Below are 21,116 nucleotides of genomic sequence, written 5' to 3' on the forward strand. Positions count from 1 at the left end.
GTTTCACTTTGTTCGATACTCGTGCAGTCTAGTATAGTATCGGTAATTTTGGAACGATACTCTATTAAAATAATAATAAAAATTTACTATCGTCTATGCATGTGCGATACTACTGCCACCCTGGTAAAAAAAAGCTCCAGACACGGAAATAGTTTAGCAAAAACCTTATTTTAAGAATTTGTTTTTAAAAATGTATTATTTAAATAAAAAAGCCCTTTTTTCTTCTAACTAGGAATATTCATTATTAATGTTTTCAAAACTATAGCAGGGAAATTGTCGGTATATGATTTATTGGTTTAAATTTTTTTTTTATTAATGTTTGTGTACGATCATAATTTAATTATGGAAACAGATAATAATTAAATATATATTTTTAATATTATGTGATGCATTAAAACTTAGACTATTCTAAATTAATTAATATTTTTTTCTTCTTATAAATTAAGTAAAATTTAAAAGTAATGTAAAAAATCATAATTATCACTCTTATTTAAGTTATTTTTGTCTAAAATATCTTTTATTGTAATTATATTACTGTCTCTAGTATTTTTATAAGGCACATTCTAGAAATTTGTAATGATCCTGTTTCCATAAAATATTTATTATATATTTTTTCATTTGTCTTTAATAAATAGAGTATGTGATAACCTAAACTAAAATTAAGAAAGATAAAAGTTGGGACAAAATTTAGGTGTAGTTACTTATGTGTTGTTGGAGTATTACCTTAGTAATCAACAATAACATTAAAAATAAATATTTTATTAAAATAAAATTCTAATAGCAATAACGATTTATTTTAGTCGCTATCCTTTATTAATATTGGTAGCATCTAGAACGAATGAGTCATCGAGTGATACACAGATGTATCATAATTTTTTATCTTTTAAAATAAAAATAAACTAATGAATAGGATATAGGGAGTTGTCATGCATGAACATGGAGATGTGATTTATTGAAGCAATTGTCAATGAAAATTTTGACGAATTCGCAGTGTATTTGTAGAATGCTTGTTTGTTTGCAAAAGGAATAGTTGAGACGTAATGAAACTCTCAATTTGTTTTTAAAATTTAACGAGAAAAACAAATGGATATCTGTTTGCTGGATTTCTCGATCAATTTTTGTTACTTGGAATGGAAGTATCAAGTTTCTATTTATAGTTATTACTCTGTTTGTTTCTTATTTAGTTGTTGCAAATATTTTTTTTTAAAGAAAATGTATAGTTTTGATAAGAACTCTCAATTAAAATATATTTAATTAAATTAATAACTATATAATTTTTTATAATTTCTTTAAATTTAATTGATTCCATTTTTAAATATTACAGCTTAAAAAATAGTTTAAATATATTTAGTCGGTTACATTTTAAAATTAAAGTTCATGTGAATTTTTGTCATTTTAATGTGAAATATAAAGACAATGCAATGAATTTGAGAGAAAGATAATAAGATTAAGAGAAAAGTGAATGAAAAAAAAAATACTTACTTAAAATTACTGTTCATAAATTATGAATAATTAAGTTTCAAAAAAATTATTATAAATATTTAATAATTTGACATTTTTAACTGATAATATTATTGAGACTGGAAGACAACTATGATTAAGATCACTTAAACTTAAATCCTAATTAAAAGAGTACAGCGTAGTGCTTAGTGACTTACGACGTAAAGACAATGATAAAAATTTCAATTAAAGAGTAATACAAATACAGATATAAAAAACTAAAAAAAAAATTAAGTGGCATTGAAAGAATATCAAGTTCTAGGTATTAAAAAATGTTTTAGTAGATATTTTGCTTATTCATAAATAAGTCATGTAACATAATAATTCATGTTAGTTATCAATAGTAATAATTTTTTAGCTTATCCTTTAAAATTCATTTTATATCACAAAATTCTTTTTTTTTTTTTAAAGCCCAGAATATTAACAAGAAAACAACAAACTTATTTGGAAACATGTGTACTCTAACCTTAAAAAAGGACAAACTAAAGCGTTAGTAAAAAAGGGTTAAGCTAAGTATATGTGTTTTTCTTGGAAAACATTCCTCTTGAAATATTCCAAGTGTCTAACCTGATACAGTACTTGGTTACAATTTCCATCATTTGACGAATCAAACACCAAAACCAAATTGACCACTGCGACTCTCTTCTCTGCTTCTCCTGAACGTGCAACTCCATTACACACTCACAAAATGGGCTTCTCCTCCTTTCTGGGCCGTCTCCTTTTTGCTTCCCTCTTCATTCTCTCCGCATGGCAGATGTTAGTTCTCTCTCTCTCTCTTTCTCTCTCTAGATCCATTTTTTACATAACGTTTAGGTTGCTGCAAGAAACAAAAAAAACTCATTTTCCCATTATATTTTCGTTTTTGGGCATATGGGTTTTTATTCAGATTTGTATTTTCACTATAGAGACACGTAGATATAGTGTAAAGTGCAAACCCATGAATCCATGATGTTGTTTACTGGATATCTATCTGTTTTGATAATTGGGTTTTTTTAATGTAAATTATTGATTAATTAATTCTCTCAAGTTTGCCAGCATATGGGGATTCTTATGTTTTAAACATTGTTGACTGTTAGCAATAGCTACAGCCAATGCACTCCTGAAATTCGAAGTTGTACATCGAATATGGAATATGGGTTTAATGTTGTTTTTCCTTAAGTTGGTTTTTTCAAATCCTTGAGGATTTTCGTGTTTGTAATTAGTAATGAAAGTTTGATATCAAGTGAGGCACAGACTAAGAATTGATAGTTCAAATGACTCATTTAACATGGGTTGTGTAGAAGTCTGTGCTTAACATTATATAAAAGGAGCTACGAGACACTAAAATTGTGATGATTTGTTCTAAGTATTGGTAATTCTTTTGTTATTACTTGATATCGACAGTAATATTGATTTATCTTTTTCTACTTACTGTCCTTCTGAAAGTCCCCTTTTTTTGCTTATGGATTCTGTTTCCTTTAATGTCACATTTTGGCAAGATTGTGGGGGGGGGGGGGGGGGGGGGGGGGATGTGGAATGGGTGGATATTGAATATAAGGGCTTAATAGAAGCTTAGCTGTGTTAAGAAATCAACTGATAGAGTGAGACCCAGCTAGCTGGTTTTCCAATGTATTCGTAACATAAAAATTCAGGAATCCAAAACGTACCACATGCAATTTGTGCTGAGATTGCAACTTTATAAACTTTACATGGACCCAAAAGTACCAATTTCAATATGTCTTGGAGACTTATTGATTGGAATACATTTCTATAGTCAGCTGCAGCCTTTTATGCAGTTTTAACTCCAATTACTTCATTTTGTAACTAGCTTGGTGGTGGATTACCAGTTTGATGTTCATGAATGTGCTTAGCCTTTGTACCAAATACCTTGTTGATAAGATTTTAGCCAATCAAATGTCGAGTTGCTAAAGCAGTTTTAGTTTGCTAATAATACTATCGAATCAACATTTAGTACTTTTGTATTTATATAGAACGTATGTTGCTAGGTTTAATGAATTTGATGCCACTGGTGGACCCATTGCAAAGGAGTTGATTCCCAAGCTCAATGTTGTGAGGAGAAATTTATCCTTCAAACTGGGAGTAGAGATACCAGATATTAATGTAATGCCATCTTTTCTCATATTATCAGTTCTTTGGAATTGGAATTCAATTTCGACTTGCCTATGTCTTTCTGATCAAAATTTAAATACAGGTTCGGCAATTGATTACCACTATCATATTTCTAAAGGGGGTTGGAGGGATTCTATTTGTGTTTGGCAGCACATTTGGATCTTATCTTCTGGTAAGAGCGGTCTTCTCTCTTACCTTTGAAATGAATAGAAGTTGTCATTCTTAATTTATTTTATAAGTTTTAATCCTAAAACATTATAATCCAGTGTCCTAACTACCTTTTTCCCTCCTAGCTTTGGTATCTGGGGCTTACTACACCAATACTGTATGATTTCTATAACTATAGCCCTGATAAGCCTGAGTACAGTTTACTGCTAAATGATTTCATTCAGGTACGTGCTTCTGCAAACTATTGGTATTTCCTGTTTTTCTATTTAATGATTTTGTCTATGTGAGAACCTTATGTGTATTCACTTTTTTTTATGGCAGAGCACAGCACTTTTTGGTGCATTGTTATTTTTTATAGGGATGAAGTACTCGATTCCCAGAAAACAATTCAGGAAGAAGACCCCAAAAACAAAGACAGTTTAGAAATTAGGAAAAGAAAATGTATCTGTTTCCAGTGAAGAGTTTATTTAAATTGCATTGTTGCTGCGTTTTGGAATAGTTAAGTGAACCATTTTGCATATTGTTTTTGTAAGTTGGCACAGAATTTGATTATGAATAGTTTGAGCGTTCTTATTCAATTATGTTTTACTTGCTCTAAGAATAGCTATTAACAAAAACCTTTGGTTAGATTTGCTCGTCAATCAAGGTTTGATGGCTAAGATATTTTGGCACTAATTGTCTTCACAGATTAATTATCTCACAATTTTTAATCCAGTTGAAGTTGTTTTATTTTATTCTAAACTGGTATAATTCAAATACTATATAATATCCAAGATATAGTACATACAAAATATACACTTTCCAATTTGAGAGCCCTGGCACCTCAGTGAATGTTTGATTTTATTTATTTTAAAAATTTGTTTATTTATATTTTTTGAGAAAGTTTTTGAAAACTAAATAATTTAAACTTAATTGAACATGCTATTGACGTTGCCAAAACTTTGACAAGGCATGGAGTCCCTACTTTCTCGAGACACCACTTTTGGAATTAGTAGTCTCAAATATGAGAAAAACACGCCACATAAGCTTAACGGTTGACAGAAAACAAAAGAGTTTAATTGTTGTATGTAACCCTTACAATCATGTATGTGTTAATTAACTTAATCGCCCAGAATCAAATATTAAACAATTAGAGCAAAATAATTTTTATACATATTTAGCTTTGACTAACTTAAACAATATGGCTTAATTTGAGTACAGTCAAATTGATTCATACGTAAATTTACTTTTGTTTTTATCAGAGGAGAGTTATTTGTGCATTACTTATATGATTGAATATGTCGACTTTATTAAGCTATTCTACTTTTTAAGTGAAACCAATTTCATTGACCATTTGGTGGATAACTAGGTCCCTTAAATAAATATGTTGATAAAAGTTTTCATGCTTGACCGTGTGAATAAAAAAGGCTTTGTTGATAGAGATTATCCCACTTGGATGATCTTGCTGCCTCGAAGGGCCACATCATCCACCATCGATTGAAGAAAATCCATTACGTGCACGCAAAAATAAAATAAAAATTCATTGAAAAATAATTTGGCATCATATTGTGTTGCACTTCCTTTGTACTCTCCAATCCACTCTCTAAGTCTTTCTCTTCATCTCTACTTTTTTGCTGGTAAACGAAGGTGTAACAAGAAAGTGACGTTAAAAGAACTTTTTTCCAATTTCATTTGAGATATTACAACTGCCTTTTCTAGCAGCGACCTCCCCACCACATAAAGGTGTAATATCTTATTTTATGTCAACGTGTGTTTGGCAACATAATTCAGAAAAATAATCATTTATTTGTCAAGAAAAAGTTTCCTAGTTAACAAAAAAAGATATTTCTTAAAAATGAACTAATCCAAGCATGCACACTACTTATGCATTCCCTACCAACATGGTTCTCTTTTATTATAACTCAAAAAGTATAAAAGTTAGTGGAAGATACACACATGGAAGATATCTGCAGCCAAATGACTAATTAGCGACACCTTGTCCAAAGCCATAAAGATTGATACATAATATTTTATAAATGGCTTCCACGTAGAACAGGTAGACCAATTAGAGAGTGAAAGACAAATTTCACTAAATACAAGGATAGAAAAACTAGAGAGGAAAAAGAGAAGGGTACATTACAAAATGAAGAAAAAAGTGTAGGTAAAAATATTTCTAGTTTAGGAAGTATTAATTACTCAACCAGTTAATGATGTTCAAAAAGTGGTAAAAGTAATCATAATTGATCTGATTAACCACTTGAGCAGTTAACTATTCCTAAATTGAAAGTAGAAAAAATTTTGCTTCCTCCAAGTAGAAATTCTTCCTTCACCCGGGTGTTACATGACAAGTAAGTTTTATTCAATAAATGGATTAAACAATGAAGGGTAGATTCACACTTCAAATAACTTGTTCACGCAGCATAAAGTCCAGTCTGAATCATCCCTTGAAGCAACTAGACCACCTCCATCAGTGCTTATGAACTCAGCACCTGAACATGACATTAAAGCTGGAAAATTTTCTTTGCCAAAGCCATCAATTTCCAGTTCATTATCCTCACTTTCAGTGATTCCAGCATCATTGTTCAATTTTTTACCACCATCTATTTCAACATTGACTTGAGGACCTGACAAACTATTGATACCACGGTCATTGGTGATGTCTTCTTCATCTGACAAACACCTACAGCAATCAAACTCATCCAGTTCATAAAGTTGGCTCATTAACCCTTCCCTCCATGATATCCTCATTTGGGATTGCGAGGCATTCTCCGTTGTAGAACTAGATAACCAAGGATCCTGATCATCCAAAAGTCTTGGAAGTTTGCTGAGATCAATGGATTCAAAAGGCACAGTTAAACAATCAAACTGGAAACTTGAATTAACAGAATCCTCCAGTGGCATAGAATTATTGAGAAGGAAGTTCTCGTATAGAACTTTGCTGGATGAGGTAAGGTCAGGGTTAGAATTATCTTCCTTTCGATTGTCTGCATGCACCAATGACAATCCAACATGTAAATCCGAACTGGAATCTGACTTTGGAGTTTGAATAACATTTCCACTACTAAATGAATTCAGGGAGAAGGGAGAATTCTCATCAATGAGATTGTACTGATCATTGTTTCCTTTTCGTGAGCTACCTGTCCTACAAATAGACATGGAATTGGGAGAAAACAATAAGGATGGATAAGGCAATAATATGGAATCAGAAGGTGCTTGAAATTCAGCAAGTTTGCTTGGAGAATTTGAAGATCTCCTGATATCATTAGCACCACCAGACAAATCACTGCTATCACTTACATTCCAAAATGCTTTAGAACTGGATGATGGTGAAATACTGGAAACGAAAGTTGTGGATTCCGCCAATCCGTGAGTTTGATTTAACCCATTTTCATACTTCTGACTTGGAATTTTCTTTCCCTTGCTACGTGGAGAAGAAAGCCATTGCACTACGGCTTCAGTTGGCAAAGGTAACAAGGAAGTACTAGCGTTGTTATTAATATCCACTATTTTTTTCTCATCATCATCAAAACTATTAGCAGTTACTTTATCAAAGCCTGAATAGTTCTCTTCTACAGTGAGAATCCCTCTAGGCCTACATTTCCTCTTGTCAGCAACACCAGAAACAACATAGCCGGCACCATAACAAGCAGGTGTTGGTGTTTTGGGAACCAAAGAAGACCCACCACATTGTATCTCTGGGGAAACAGAGTTGTGAATTGGAGGTGTTCTACCGGTGCTTGTGCTTGGGTTCTCCACATCCTCATAAAATCTAATATCTTCCAAATCTGACCCAGTAACCTTTTTACTACTCAAAGGAGTCAAACTTGCATCAGTTTGACACGACGTCACGAGGGCATGCTCCCCAGCATTATCATTTATCCCTCCCTGGGTATCCTTCTTTTGCTTTAACTCCTCTGATGCAGATGGCAATCTAGATAAAAACTTGCCATGTTCATTCAAAGAAGAACAAGGCTTAGACTTTTGGCCAGTCCTGGAACCAGATTTCTTCCCAGACTGCCACTGGTAGAGGCATGGGGGATTCTTCCTATGCGCCCGGCCCTTATCCGACCCGAGTTTTTTCGTTTGCAGCCCAACATTACCCTTTGGAAGGTTCTCCTTGGAGGACTTAGATTTAGATTGTTTCAATGCTAGTGCATGAGGGACTGAGTTGGGAGTTTTGGTAAGATTCTTGGGTCTATAGACAGGGGTTTTAAAAGAAGAGGAAGACAAGAACTTCAGGCAGCCCTTTGAGGCTTCAGTGGACACACTAGAGGAAGCATAACTACTGTTGCTGCTACTGGAAATGCGGTTGATATCCTGCAAAGGGCTTCTAGGACTTTGATTCTTCTTTGCGCATGATGATGCAACTGTGATTGGTGTCGGTGGTGGGGGCAAAGAGGAAGATTTCTTTGATGCAAATCCTCTACTCATTTCGAGGCTTGCAGGATCTACATCACATTGAACTGATCTCAATACATTAATTAACATGACATTCAGCGTAAGAACAATAGTTTTTCAAAAACACGAGGAACCCCATGAAGGTAGATTAATCTTTAATTCTACCCAGCACACAAATATGATCCTACCAGTAAAAAGGAAGAATTTTTCCACGGACGGAAAATTTAATTTCTAAAAATGGGACATTCTTAAAAATTGCTTCGGAAACAGAAATTGGAAATGTGGTGAAAGATCAGAAAGCCAAAATAAACAGACAAATATAGGGAAAGTGGTGATTTTGACGTTACCTGTGAAATCAAAAGATGGGTGTGATAGATCTGAAGTACGATGTTGGAGTTGAGCAGTGTTTTTGAGCAAGAAAGAGTCTGAAACAAAAAATGAGATCAATTTCAACTGGAACAAACCAGCAATTGTGTGTGTGTGACTCGTTTACTTGCTTTCGTTGCATTTAAACTTTTCACTTTAAACTTTAAAATTAAAACAATTAAATGCATTATATAATTTGCTCTTTAAAGTTTAAACTTAAAATAAAGTTAAGAATAATGATGTTCATCGGTCAACTCCACGACTGTCGAACCATTTCAAATAAATAAATAACGTAAAACGAATGTTACAAGATAATTAATAATTATTTTGACATTCATAATTTGAACCAATAAAGGTTACGATATATTTAGTTACATGAGTTTTTTTTTTTTTCATCTGACAGAGTTAAGAGAATAATTTTTTTTCAAAATATTTATTTTATTAAAAATACTCATTTTTTTAAAATTTTTCTAAGTAACTAAAGATATATTTTATATTTTTTAAGTTTTAATAATTGTTAAAAATAATATTTATTATTCATAATGAATATTTTATCATGTTAAAATAATTAATTTAAAGGGATCAAGAAATACGTTATAAAAATTTGAATTAAAAGTAAATTTTATATAATAAAAATACTAAATACTAAATACTAAATATTAAAAAATTACATGACATAAAAAAATCATCCTTAAAAATTCTTACTGACAATAACTCTTTAAAAAGTTTTTAATAATAATAAAGACCCATATTTAATATATAATAATATTTAAAGTTTAACGTATTTTATTTTAAAAAAGAATTAAAGTACTTGAGTAAAATTGTTTAACTTTTGAATACGTTTGTTTTCTCTTCAAATAACAACAAACATATTTAAACAGAATTTATTTTTTTATTATTGAAATGTAATTTAAGTTATAAAAAAAATGCTTCAACTCTTGTAAAATAAGATCTAAAAGAAAAACTCTAGACTCTAGTAAAATAAGAAGTTAAGAATTTAAATATAAAGAATTGTTTTATTGATCTAAAATAGCATTTAGTTATATAATTAAAATGAAAAATATTTTAAATTAGTTTAAGCGATACACAATATGAACATAATTTTACTATTATCTATAACTATAATTTTTCCTAATTTTATTAACTATTTTTTTTTTCTGTTTCGATGCTTCATATCATCATCATCATTATAAGTAAACCAACAGTGTAATAATCCAAGAAATTGTTAGTCAATAATTGAATATCATAATAATTAATTAGTTAATATAGAAGATTTGAGAATAAAAACCTTTATCAAAGAAATTTGTGAGAGAAAGCATTTTTCCAGTTCCAAGTTCAAACTACGAAGAAACGCAGCAGAATAGGAACCTTTCTGACTCTAATCACTGCAACAACATCTTCTCTTTCAATGGTACAATTAATCTCTCTTTTTTTGTTACCGTTAATCTGTCCACAGTTTTGTTCTCATATGCATACGGTAATGCTCTCATGTCACAGGATTACCTTAAATCAGCGCTTCCTTCCCAAATAATGTCAGAACGAGGCTCCAATTTGGTTGTTATCAACCCTGGTATGCAAAATTTCCAATTTTGAGTACCACCCATTTGCTATCTTCTTCCCATGATCATTTAACTCGGTGTATAAACAACACCAGACACATAAATATTGTAACTTTGTTGATACCATACTCATTATTACTCAGGTTCTGCAAATATTAGGATTGGTTTGGCTTCACAAAATAACCCCCTTAATATTCCCCATTGTGTTGCTCGCCATACCAAACAAGTTCCTAAGAGGAATGTCATAGATCAGGTTTTTGTGATGATTTCATAATTTACTTCATATTACCCCCTTCTGCAGGCATGCATGATTTACTTCAGTTGTTGTTTGTTTTTGTTTTCTGCATTTAGATGCTCAATAGTCAGGTCACGACTGTACAGCACATGGAAAGGGAAAAGTCTTATGATGTTGTAAGTGATGACACATTGTGAAATTGTAAGTAGCATTCACTTTACAGTATGCTAATGTCGACTTTTTTTCCCCTTATGCGAAAAAAAAAAAAAAAGATTGCATCACTATTGAAGATACCATTTCTAGATGAAGAAGCTCCCAGTAACTCTTTCCCTCGTAAGGTACATGGAATGTTTTATTCAGTTTTCAAATGAACTCATCACTTTTGTTTGAATACATGTGCTTATCTTCTTGGTTGTGTTACTGTAGTTTTGTGATGTAAATAATGTTCGAACCTGCCTGGATTTTCTTTGGTACTAGTATTCTCCTTTCAAAACATTGTGTTTTAAGTAGTGTGGAATTCCTGGCAATTTTGTTGTACTTGCTATCATAAGGATTTTGATCTGAATATAAGTGATGAACTATAGAGCAAAAACAAGCTGCAAACAAATATATTATTCATGAAGGAAAGGACATTGTAATTTTATTGACCATTATGGGCATTTTTCTGTAAAGGTTATTTGGCCTTAATAAAAATAGAGCGTGTGATTTATATGCTTAACTGAGATTTTATATATTATATTATTTATATTTATACATGTATGATTTGAAGATATGTTAACTTCACATCCTTATAATCTCATTTCTGAAGTTTGTCACTTCGCCCATGCCAAACAAAAATTGCAAAATAACAGGTTATGTAGTGAGAGAATATGGCAATAGATCTGTTTTGCGGATCGTTGTTGTAGCAGATTATTCAATTAGTCTATGAACATTTTAACAAGGATGAATTTAAGATTTCTGAAAAATAACTTTTCTACTCTCAGGATCTGGTATAATGGAAATTATCTATTTGGAAAATTCTGTTAAGTATTTGGGCAGTTAATTGGTTTTTCCTTTCTAGGATTCCTACATCACCATAAAACTGCATTGTAAAAAACGTTTTTTTTTTAATTGATATTCATATTATGAATTTCAAAATACTCATCACTTAATGTGCAGATGGGACGTGTTGATGGACATAATCCACATATTCTCAGGAAAGATTTGCCGTTCACTTGGACTAACGTCTATGAGGAGGCCACTAATTCATCTTTGTCACTAGGTAAGAGAAAATTAACCTCATTGCATTTTACCTAGTACTTTCCTGAGCTCTTCAGTTGCATTTTTGGCTTTGGATGTGTTTATGACATTTTGCTTAGTATTTGATTTATCTCTGAGTCTCTTTTAACAATTACCTAATAGGATCTGGAAGTACCTTTTGTGAGTATTATGTTGAACAAAGGAATCCTAGAGCTGATGCCTTACCTATCTTGTTATGAAGTATTGCAATTATGTGAAAGGGCCTGGAGAGTCAGTTTAAGATAAATTTTTGTTCTTCTATTTTTGGTTGTATTTAATCGAAACATATTGTTGTCCTTTATTTTTGTTATTCTTATCTTATTTTTGTCATTTTTGTCGTTCTCAGCTTATTGTTACCCACAAAGAAAGAAACTAAAGAAATAGCTGTACTGCTAGAAGTTCTATGGAACAGCTGGCTGTTACTGATTGTTAAAAGGGAATATGTTTCACATAAACATGAACTGGGGTTGTGCTGAATTTTGCTAAAGCTTAATCTGACTTCAATCAATTTGTTGTGTGAAAGCTTTCTGATTCTTTGTCATCCATTATTAGCATTGTAGACTTACTTGAGATGAGAACATATGGAATTTAATTTTGCTTTTATTTTAAATTCTGTTACTTATATTAAGTAGCACTATATTATGTATTGTATACAAATTTGCACTTGTAGAGACTTCAAGTAAAGATGAACCTAGTGATTCTTTGGATCCAAAAGAAGGTACAGATTCAAAGGAACCTAATGCAAGTGAACAAAAATTCAGAGAGTTCATTTGTGGTGAGGAAGCATTAAGAATATCACCAACTGAACCATATTGTTTATGTCGTCCAATCCGCAGAGGACACCTGAATATTTCTCAACATTATTCCATGCAGCAGGTAATTTTCACTTTCACCAGAATTCAATCAGTGTAAGTTAGTAATTTTAGTTAGATGCCTACCATATACTTAATTAAGAAATCATATTATACCATAAAGTTAGTTGTTGCATCATAATGTTATGTCAAAACTTAAAGGTTGCTTTTAATTATGTATTATTTATGAATGCAGCATAACAATAATTTTCTTTTTTTTTAAATATTTTGTAACCTGCCTGCATTTTTCTTACAAAGTTATAACAGATGTTTTACTTTATAAAGCAATGAATTTGTATGCTTTGAATTTTTTGGAAATACATGATCTACTGGCTTCAATGAAAACAAGTAATTTGTGTTTGTATTATGTAAAGGCTTGTGTCTGTTTTCTCTTAAAAAGATTAATCACAGAAGAAACTAAAAGAGAAAAAGGTACTTGTAAAGCCTCTTGAGTCCTGATCACCTACTGCAGAATGAGGCAGTTTTAAATAAAGCCAATGTTAAAAGTTGTTGATGCTCCAATTGAGAAAATCAACAATATTGATTGCCACCTTTGGAGCTTTTAGACTTTGCAGACTGCAAGAATCTTGTAGCATTGAAATTTGGAAAAATCCCAATTTGTTGTTGGTTTTGCTTCTTCCTTCATCATGGCATCACCTATGGGCTTCTTTGCTGTGGTGATAAATTCATATTTTGATATATTTTATACTATTTACACTAATTATGCTATTAATTGTTGCAATTTAGCTAGAAGTTGTTATCAGTGCATTATAGAAATATTTTGAATAAAAATTAGATAATTTTAGCCCTTAGCCGTGCCATGTGAATCTGAGTTTGAATTTTGAATTTAAAATTTAAATTTAGATATGAAGATTTGAAGTAGTTTTCAGTTAAGATTCTGATTGTAAATAAAACCGATTTAAAAAGATAAAAACTCAACCGACCAGGAACTCAAGGCACATCCTATATAAAGAGGTTTTATGTTTTACACTTAACATTTCTCTACTTCATTCTACACTTTTTTATACCATTCTGTACACCTTTCTCTTTTTTAGTTTTGACTTACTTCATCGTTGAGAGTTATCGGAGATCATTAGTAAAGACGATAAACCCCTTCGGAGTTGGAGCAAGTGATTGAGCACCTCCTTGGAGAACGAGAATTTTTTTCATCTTTGTCCCTTTTGAGTTTCTCTTGTTTGCATTCTCCTTTGTGTTTTATAAATTGGTTCATTATGTTTTTCATTGTGTATTTCTTTATGAGTAACTAAATTCATAGTTAAAATTATGAGAGATCCTATTGCATAATTTGTGTGATTTTTACTTTTACTATCAGTATTAGTTTTTTTTTAATTTTTGGCTTTTATTCTATTGAATCATATTGTATATGTTAACAATTGATCACCCTTAGCATATCATAATTAGTTGCATTATAGGCTAACGTACCACGTGTAATTAATGGAACTATGGTTAGATTAATCACACTTAATTCCTCTCTTTCAACCGTTATTAAATTAACAAACTCATAGGATTTTTATGTTTTCTCAGTCATTTGTCTTGCATGATTATTAGGGATAATTGTTCAAAAAAAAAAATATTAACATTACATGATCAACTATAGGATAAAACAAGATAAAAAGTTAGGTTAATCACACTTAATTCCTCTCCTTCAACCATTATTGAATTAACAAACTCATAGGGTTTTTATGCTTTCTCAACTATTTGCCTTGTATGATTATTAAGAGTGATTGTTCAGGAAAAAGAATATTAACATTAAGTGATCATTAAGTGTTAATAGAACTAATATGAGTGGTTGTCAAATATTCAGATACCAATACTGAAGTTAAAATAATTAGAACATAAAGAAGTGTAATAAGTAAAATCATAAATCCTAGACTCATCTCATTCGATTTCTCTCATATGTTGCATTATTGTTCTCTTCAATTAATTGTTAACATTAAGTCTTGTTTTTAATTCATCACACTTCCTTTGCATTTAAACAATTGAATCAAGGTATTCTTGGTACTTGAAAATAATTTATGTGGGATGATAACTTAGAAACTCTTTTTAAAAATCTTTTTATTACTTTTCGACGGTACACTTGCCTATGAATGTTGCCTGTTGCATTTATAGGCTAGTTCCTCATTTTAAAAAATCAACAATAGGTATTCTTCATAATGGAAATTGGAAAAAAATGAAGAAGTGGAGGATGATATGTTCAATTATTAAAAAAATATTAGTTTATGATGTAATTGCGAATTGGTGGTTTAGGAAATTATCGTCAGTAATTTGGGAAATTATGGTTTGGCTGTTTGAGTTTGTTGCTATCTAATCCTTATTGAATTATATATTTATTTTGTTTTTTAGATTGGGATAACTTGGGTTTAAAGCTTGGGTTGCTTGTCCCAATAATTTAGATCCCATTGAGTTGCTTATATAAGCCATGTCTTGGAGATGTTTTATTCTTGCCTATTTTGCAGGTACTTGAGGATCTACATACTATTTGGGAGTGGATTTTAGTAGAGAAACTGCATATCCCTCGCAATGAAAGAAACATGTACTCTGCTATTCTTGTGATGCCAGAAACATTTGATAATCGTGGTATGTAGAATTTAGTTCATTTGAACTGTGGGATGTTTCACCTTTTTCTTGTAAGACATGTGATAAATAATTTGAAAACTATCATCCATTTATTTTGCATGTTGGAATTCCTTTAAATTTCTTATTATCACACCCCTGCTATATTCATTTTATGTTTTTCCTTTGCCATAAGCAGAAATAAAGGAAGTACTATCTTTAGTACTGAAAGAACTCTGCTTTGGCTCAGCAGTGGTTCACCAGGTATGACCTTTTATCTCACTATTAAGTTTGTACGATGAGTGCAGGTATAAATGAATCCAGTGAACTAAAGGCTATAGATGAATACCGGTATCATCAGCAAGCTCTAATAAGGGATCATAATCCTGATGGGTGGTGAAATTTAATTGTAGAATGCGGGTGGTGGATCAAACACTAGAGCGTTTGTTCCAATGGACTTTTAATGCATAAAGGAAAATTATTTTTCAGGATTTCTCCCTAGTTTCTGAATTTCATATGGAATTGTTTGAACAGGAAGGTCTTGCTGCTGTTTTCGGAAGTGGACTATCAACCGCATGTGTTGTGAATATTGGGGCTCAAGTGACATCACTTTTATGCATAGAGGTAAATGAAAATTCTGGATCTTTTATTTTACAATTGTTATTTTTATTATTTTTCAACACATCTTATTAGCACTTAATTTGGAATTTTCTTTTATGATATCTTGGAAGTTGGAATAACAAAACTATGTAACAGATTGTCATTGGATTTACTTTTCAACTTTAGTTAAACAGCTTGTATGCCAAAACAGCATCTAGTCTACTATGGTTTTGACACTAGTATAATTATTCTGAATGTAATTTTGCTTCTAGCTATAAATAGAGTCACTAATATAGGCAGCTAACTGCTTTTTTTGTTGTTCAGGACGGAGGTGCTCTGCCTTCAACTGGAAAGACATTACCTTTTGGTGGTGAGGTACAGAACAGCTTCATAATTCTACCCATTACTGATGTTTGGAAATAGTTTAAACTTTAAAGCTTAGAAAATATGCAGTTACTGACCTGGTTGTGCTTGGTATACTTATTATTAATTTTTTTACTGACCAAGCTTTTCTATGCTTTACGTTGGTTACTATGTCATTTTTTTTTTCACTTATACGTCATGTATAAAGCATAGTGGTCCAAAGAAATGGATTAATTAATTCTATGTACCATGTAGTTTATTGGTCCAAACAGAAGTCTTCAGCTAGCCTTGGCATTCAAAAAGACCTAAATGTTGAAAAACAAAAAATGGGCAAAATGGGTTAATAGTTATAATTCAAAAAAGGATTTACAGGTTTAAGAACTTGGGTTGACAGCGAAACACTGTCATCAGTGGCTAATATATTTAAAGAAAATAGTGCTTGTCAATTTGTGTATTGATTCTCTGTTGTGCAATATCACCATTTTTTATTTGTTTCTTGTCAAGATTTTCATATTATAATTCTTATAATTATTTAGCTGACCATATTTTGTGTTACAAATTTTATGATTTTGTGGTAGTATTTGATGTCATTGTCCAAATAACAACTTCATAATTTCAGGATATATCAAGGAGCCTTCTCTGGACCCAAAGGCATCACCAGACTTGGCCGCAAATTCGTACAGATGTTTTAACGAAGCCTATTGATATGTTAATGTTAAATCAACTGAAAGAGACATATTGTGAAATCAAAGTGAGTTCTACTCCTTTATCTCATTGCTGAAATGTTATTTGTTGTTACTTGTACTCTATTTCTAAGTTTGCAGACATTTCCTTAAGTTAGAGCTCAAGGTGGGGGTTACAAGTACACTGTGCACTGTACTTTACCTTGTTAAGTATATGGTATGTGGAGGTATATGTAGTTCGTATACCATTTGGGTTAGTGGTACATTTCAAATGTTAACAGGCATCATGTTATATTTTTAATATAACTTTTCAAAGAAAATTGAAAAATTACTTAAAATAATAAAATTTTAAGAAAAGCTAAGTTATGATATTTAAAATGATGTAAACATGAAAAATTCTAACACAAAACCAGCTTTAACATATCTAGTTTTTCTACATTCTTTTTTATGAGTTTTGTATTTCTCTAATAAGATTGTCTAACATTAATTTTATATATATATATAGAGACAAGATCTTCTCACACTAGTTTAAGTTTAGAAATTCTTATACTCGATTTAAATCTTTCATTTAATTTACATCTAATGATCAGTAAAGTAATAAATTATAACCTGTTAGATATAAGTTAAATGAAAGGCACAAATTGAGTACAAGAATTTTTAGACTTATTCTAGTATAAAAAGATTCTTCTCCATATATATATATATATAACTGCCCTTAAATGTACAAATAAGCCATAGCATATTGAACATGTGTGTGAATTTTCAAAAATGCATCTCATCACACACGAATAGTGCTGCTCCTTTAAGTATACATTTTTCCAAACTTGGATTCATTTTTGAATTATCTATTGTCCTGTCTATAGGATGGGGAACTTGATGCTGTTGCAGTAGTTCACTCATACGAGGACAGGGTACCAGCTGGATCTCATAAGACAAGGCTTACTGCTCTTAATGTATGTATCTTCTGTTGAATTCCTTCTTCATTGCTTGCATTTTGCCTTTGGACGATGCTATACTCGGACAGTGATAATGATTGTTTTATAGGTTCCTCCTATGGGATTGTTCTATCCAATGCTTTTAGTTCCTGATGTGTATCCTCCTCCACCTCGCACTTGGTTAGTGAATTCATAAATTTCTCCCTGTGGTGTGAGCTTATTTGTGATTTATATATTTACGCAACCCTGTTGGTTTCCATTGCTAGGTTCCATGACTATGAGGATATGCTTGAAGATACATGGCATATTGACTTTTCCCGGAAGTCTGACATGTCAGATACATTCTATCCCAATGTTAATGGGGGATTACCCATGTGGGAAAGCTATCCAGTTTTTTCAACTAAGCCAAAAAAGGAAGAAAAAGTTGGCCTTGCAGAAGCTATTACTAACTGCATTCTCTCAACTGGTCATTGTTTGTCCTTTTTTCTATTTTATATGCATGGTTCTGAACACGTGTGTAACTATTTGATGCTACATTCACAGGTCGCATAGACATCCAGAGAAAATTATTTTGTAGCATACAATTGGTGAGTTTTAAATGTTGAGCTCAGTGTATAATTTGTTAATATTACATGTTTATCAGAATGAATTGACACATTTATCTGGAATAGACTGGCGGGGTGGCATTGACAAATGGTTTAGTCGCTGCAGTCGAGGAAAGGTTTGTGTCAATTTTGATTTATCATATTTACCTACTTAACAAGAAGCTAATTGGCTTTTTCATTTTTCCTCACCTGTCATGAGTGATTTTGTTTATTATTTCATGATATTAAGCTCCTGGATTAATCCCGCTATTCTTTTTATGTCTCAGGGTTTTACATGCCATTCCTCCAAATGAAGCAATTGACACTGTGGAGGTTAGTTTTTAACCCTATAATTCAACTGTAGATATGTGCAAAATTTGCTCCAAGTGGCATTCTTGGCCATTAGGACGCAATATGATTGTCATATTGCTGTGTGAATAAGACATCCATAAACATTGATTAATAAAATGATTGGAAAAACGTTGAACCAATTAGGTGCCCAGTCCACTCAAACAACAAAGCAAAGAATAAAATCCAAAACTAGTGAAACCGGTGATAATTTGTCAATCTTTTTCTTTTTTAGTTAAACCAAAATCTTATCCTTAACATTCATCTTTATATATGTTGGAAGTTTGTATGTTCCGTTCACCATCCTATATGGGACTTGCAAGTGGAGTCTCCTCGTAACTTATATAGGCTGTATGTTTCGTTGATTCATTCACTGTCCAATGTGGACTTTGAAGCACTAAGCTACATGTAGATTATCCTTTTTGGATTTACTCAATTTGGCATTTGCTGGATGATTATCAAATAGCCTCTTATTCAGTTTGTTATCGTACTTAATATATTGTATAATATTAAAAAAAAAATTATATATATATATAATTATCACTACTTTAACCGCTGTTCAACCTAGGTCAGATCATTGAACTACAATAAACCAATACTATTGCCATTTTAATGACTACTGACTAGTCTAGTTTTGAAGTCATTGTCCATAAAATATATATCTTTCTGTTGTACTTATCTATATGTATATGTATGTTGTACTTGTTAAAACATCTATTGTCGGTTTAAGAAAGTTGTTGAGAAGATATATGTCGTCTGTGTGTGTGTGACCTACTATGCTTTTTGCTTGTTAATTGCTTGTTTTCTATTATTTTGTTTGTGATATCTTTTTTTACATGGTTCTTCAGGTTCTACAATCAAGGACAAATCCAACATTTGTGTCTTGGAAAGGCGGGGCGGTATGTTGAAGCACTTGTGACTATAACGCTTAACTTCTTACTTCATGAATTTCTTCTTCTTGATTATTATATGGTTCCTTTTGTCACTAATTATATTTTCCCATTCTGAGGATGTTATTGTTGAGTCTTTTGACGTGAACTCGATGGAAGATGTGGCATCAATTATTGGAAAAATGATTTTGTTACTTTCAAAATCATAAAACTCATGAATTTAGGGGTTAAAAGGGAAAATGAGGATGAGCTTGGGGAAGATTAATAAAAACGTTATCATTATGTTTAGTGCAATTTCAGATTCAGTGTTCACTGTTCCAGTTAGCTTGTGGACCTTTACTATTGAAATTATAATGGATAACAATTGTGGGTCCACTGCGATGCTACTTTAGATCAATTTAGTAATTTGCTGATTGCGAAAGCACACTTTTTGTGCATCAAGCAAGTGCTTGGGTTGGCAACAATCCTTTTTCTCATATTTTAATTAAGATAACAAAGAAGAATATATATATAGTCTGTTACACATATATATAGTCTGTCACATCCCTTGACTGGTGCTATCGTAACTTAGCTCACTTGCCTTTGCAGATTCTTGGAGTACTCGATTTAGGGAGGGATGCATGGATAAATCGGGAGGATTGGATTCACAACGGAGTTCACGTTGGGAGTAACAAAAAATACAAGGATTCGTATTATCTTCAAGCTCAAGCTATGTGTTACATGAATTCTTGAAAGGCTTGTGAGACACTACATTGAAAATAGAGAACGAGTGTGTTAAAAATGTATGAAATAGTTGCATTATTCGCTGACCCTGTTATGTTTTTGTTGTGCCATAGGACAAAGTTAATTCAAGTGGGTTTAAGCAGTTGTCTAGAATCTGAATGAAATTACTTGAAACTGTTGAGATTAATTAATCCTAGTGAGCGGGAATGAATGAACTTTGTAAATACATCCTGAAATGCATTCGTTTATGCTAAGTGTTGCATAGTAGTAGAGCCCACATCGAAGAGGTGAAGTAGAAGGAATGCCAATGAGCTCTTATAGATACAGCAGGAGAGCGGCTATGCAGATTTAAAAAGGGTCAGTTGGCTAAATATGCCACGTTCACCCTCGTTGGTGAATGCTGTATGGCTATCAAGACATATGGCTGACATAATTTCTGGAAACGAATAGGGTTGGCTCGCTTGGCCGACCCTCCATTTACACCTTCAACTCTTTTCTAATTATTCATTATTTTTTCTTTCTATGTATATTATTATCTGTGTCTTACTCTGATCTCTTATTTTACAATCGTTGTAACTTTCCCTTTTATGCATCTCAGGTGTTTTATTAAGAGTTGTGTTGAGTTAAATTATTTGCAAATAAATTTTTTGTATTAACGGTAAAATAAAATTTACTATTAATTATTTATTTTTTATTAATTCTAATCAGTAGATTCGGTGCAATTTGATAAATTTATTTATAATTTCTCTACTTTATATTTTAGGTATATATTAAAAAATTGACTAGTCTTTAAAATTTTGACGTCTAACTTTTAAATAATTATATATATAATAAAATAATTTTTAAAAATATTTTAATAATAAAAAATTATAAATATAATTATTAAGTATTTTTTTCTTTAAATTTAAGATAGAATTAACAAAATAATGGATATAAATAAACCAGTTACTGGAAGAGAGGGTAATTTATATAT

At 31.5% G+C, this 21,116-nt stretch overlaps 3 protein-coding genes and 1 non-coding gene across 5 annotated transcripts; 3 read left to right on the plus strand and 1 right to left on the minus strand.

The window, feature by feature from the left end:
- The first annotated feature begins 2,079 nt into the window (after window positions 1-2,079).
- Window positions 2,080-4,207, plus strand: LOC113872868. Its single transcript, XM_027510737.1, has 5 exons — window positions 2,080-2,256; window positions 3,486-3,600; window positions 3,692-3,781; window positions 3,903-4,001; window positions 4,099-4,207. The coding sequence occupies exons 1-5, from the start codon at window positions 2,189-2,191 to the stop codon at window positions 4,198-4,200; spliced, it is 474 nt and encodes a 157-aa protein (XP_027366538.1). The 5' UTR covers window positions 2,080-2,188; the 3' UTR covers window positions 4,201-4,207.
- A 1,557-nt stretch (window positions 4,208-5,764) lies between these two features.
- On the minus strand, window positions 5,765-8,639 carry LOC113873016. Its single transcript, XM_027510958.1, has 2 exons — window positions 8,502-8,639; window positions 5,765-8,219 (listed from the first exon to the last, which is right to left on the minus strand). The coding sequence occupies exon 2, from the start codon at window positions 8,185-8,187 to the stop codon at window positions 6,148-6,150; it is 2,040 nt and encodes a 679-aa protein (XP_027366759.1). The 5' UTR covers window positions 8,188-8,219; window positions 8,502-8,639; the 3' UTR covers window positions 5,765-6,147.
- Window positions 8,640-9,791: 1,152 nt separating this feature from the next.
- On the plus strand, window positions 9,792-20,747 carry LOC113871982 (actin-related protein 9). Of its 2 annotated transcripts, none has more exons than XM_027509099.1 (20): window positions 9,792-9,931; window positions 10,018-10,090; window positions 10,223-10,332; window positions 10,431-10,490; window positions 10,587-10,652; window positions 11,473-11,575; window positions 12,263-12,468; window positions 14,921-15,041; window positions 15,217-15,281; window positions 15,552-15,641; window positions 15,942-15,992; window positions 16,600-16,731; window positions 17,527-17,616; window positions 17,708-17,778; window positions 17,865-18,064; window positions 18,142-18,185; window positions 18,270-18,319; window positions 18,470-18,515; window positions 19,379-19,429; window positions 20,009-20,747. In XM_027509099.1, the coding sequence occupies exons 1-20, from the start codon at window positions 9,929-9,931 to the stop codon at window positions 20,150-20,152; spliced, it is 1,776 nt and encodes a 591-aa protein (XP_027364900.1). In that variant the 5' UTR covers window positions 9,792-9,928; the 3' UTR covers window positions 20,153-20,747. The 2 variants fall into 2 exon arrangements, 1 of the variants encoding a protein (XP_027364900.1); XR_003505818.1 differs by having other exon boundaries at window positions 9,817-9,931; window positions 18,242-18,319; window positions 20,009-20,099.
- Window positions 20,494-20,619, plus strand: LOC113873968. Its single transcript, XR_003506032.1, has one exon. It is a non-coding gene; the product is annotated as a U11 spliceosomal RNA (small nuclear RNA).
- Window positions 20,748-21,116: the final 369 nt, after the last annotated feature.

The sequence above is a fragment of the Abrus precatorius genome, unplaced genomic scaffold (assembly GCF_003935025.1).
Source record: "Abrus precatorius isolate BTA unplaced genomic scaffold, Abrus_2018 Scaffold7, whole genome shotgun sequence".
NCBI lineage: Eukaryota > Viridiplantae > Streptophyta > Magnoliopsida > Fabales > Fabaceae > Abrus > Abrus precatorius.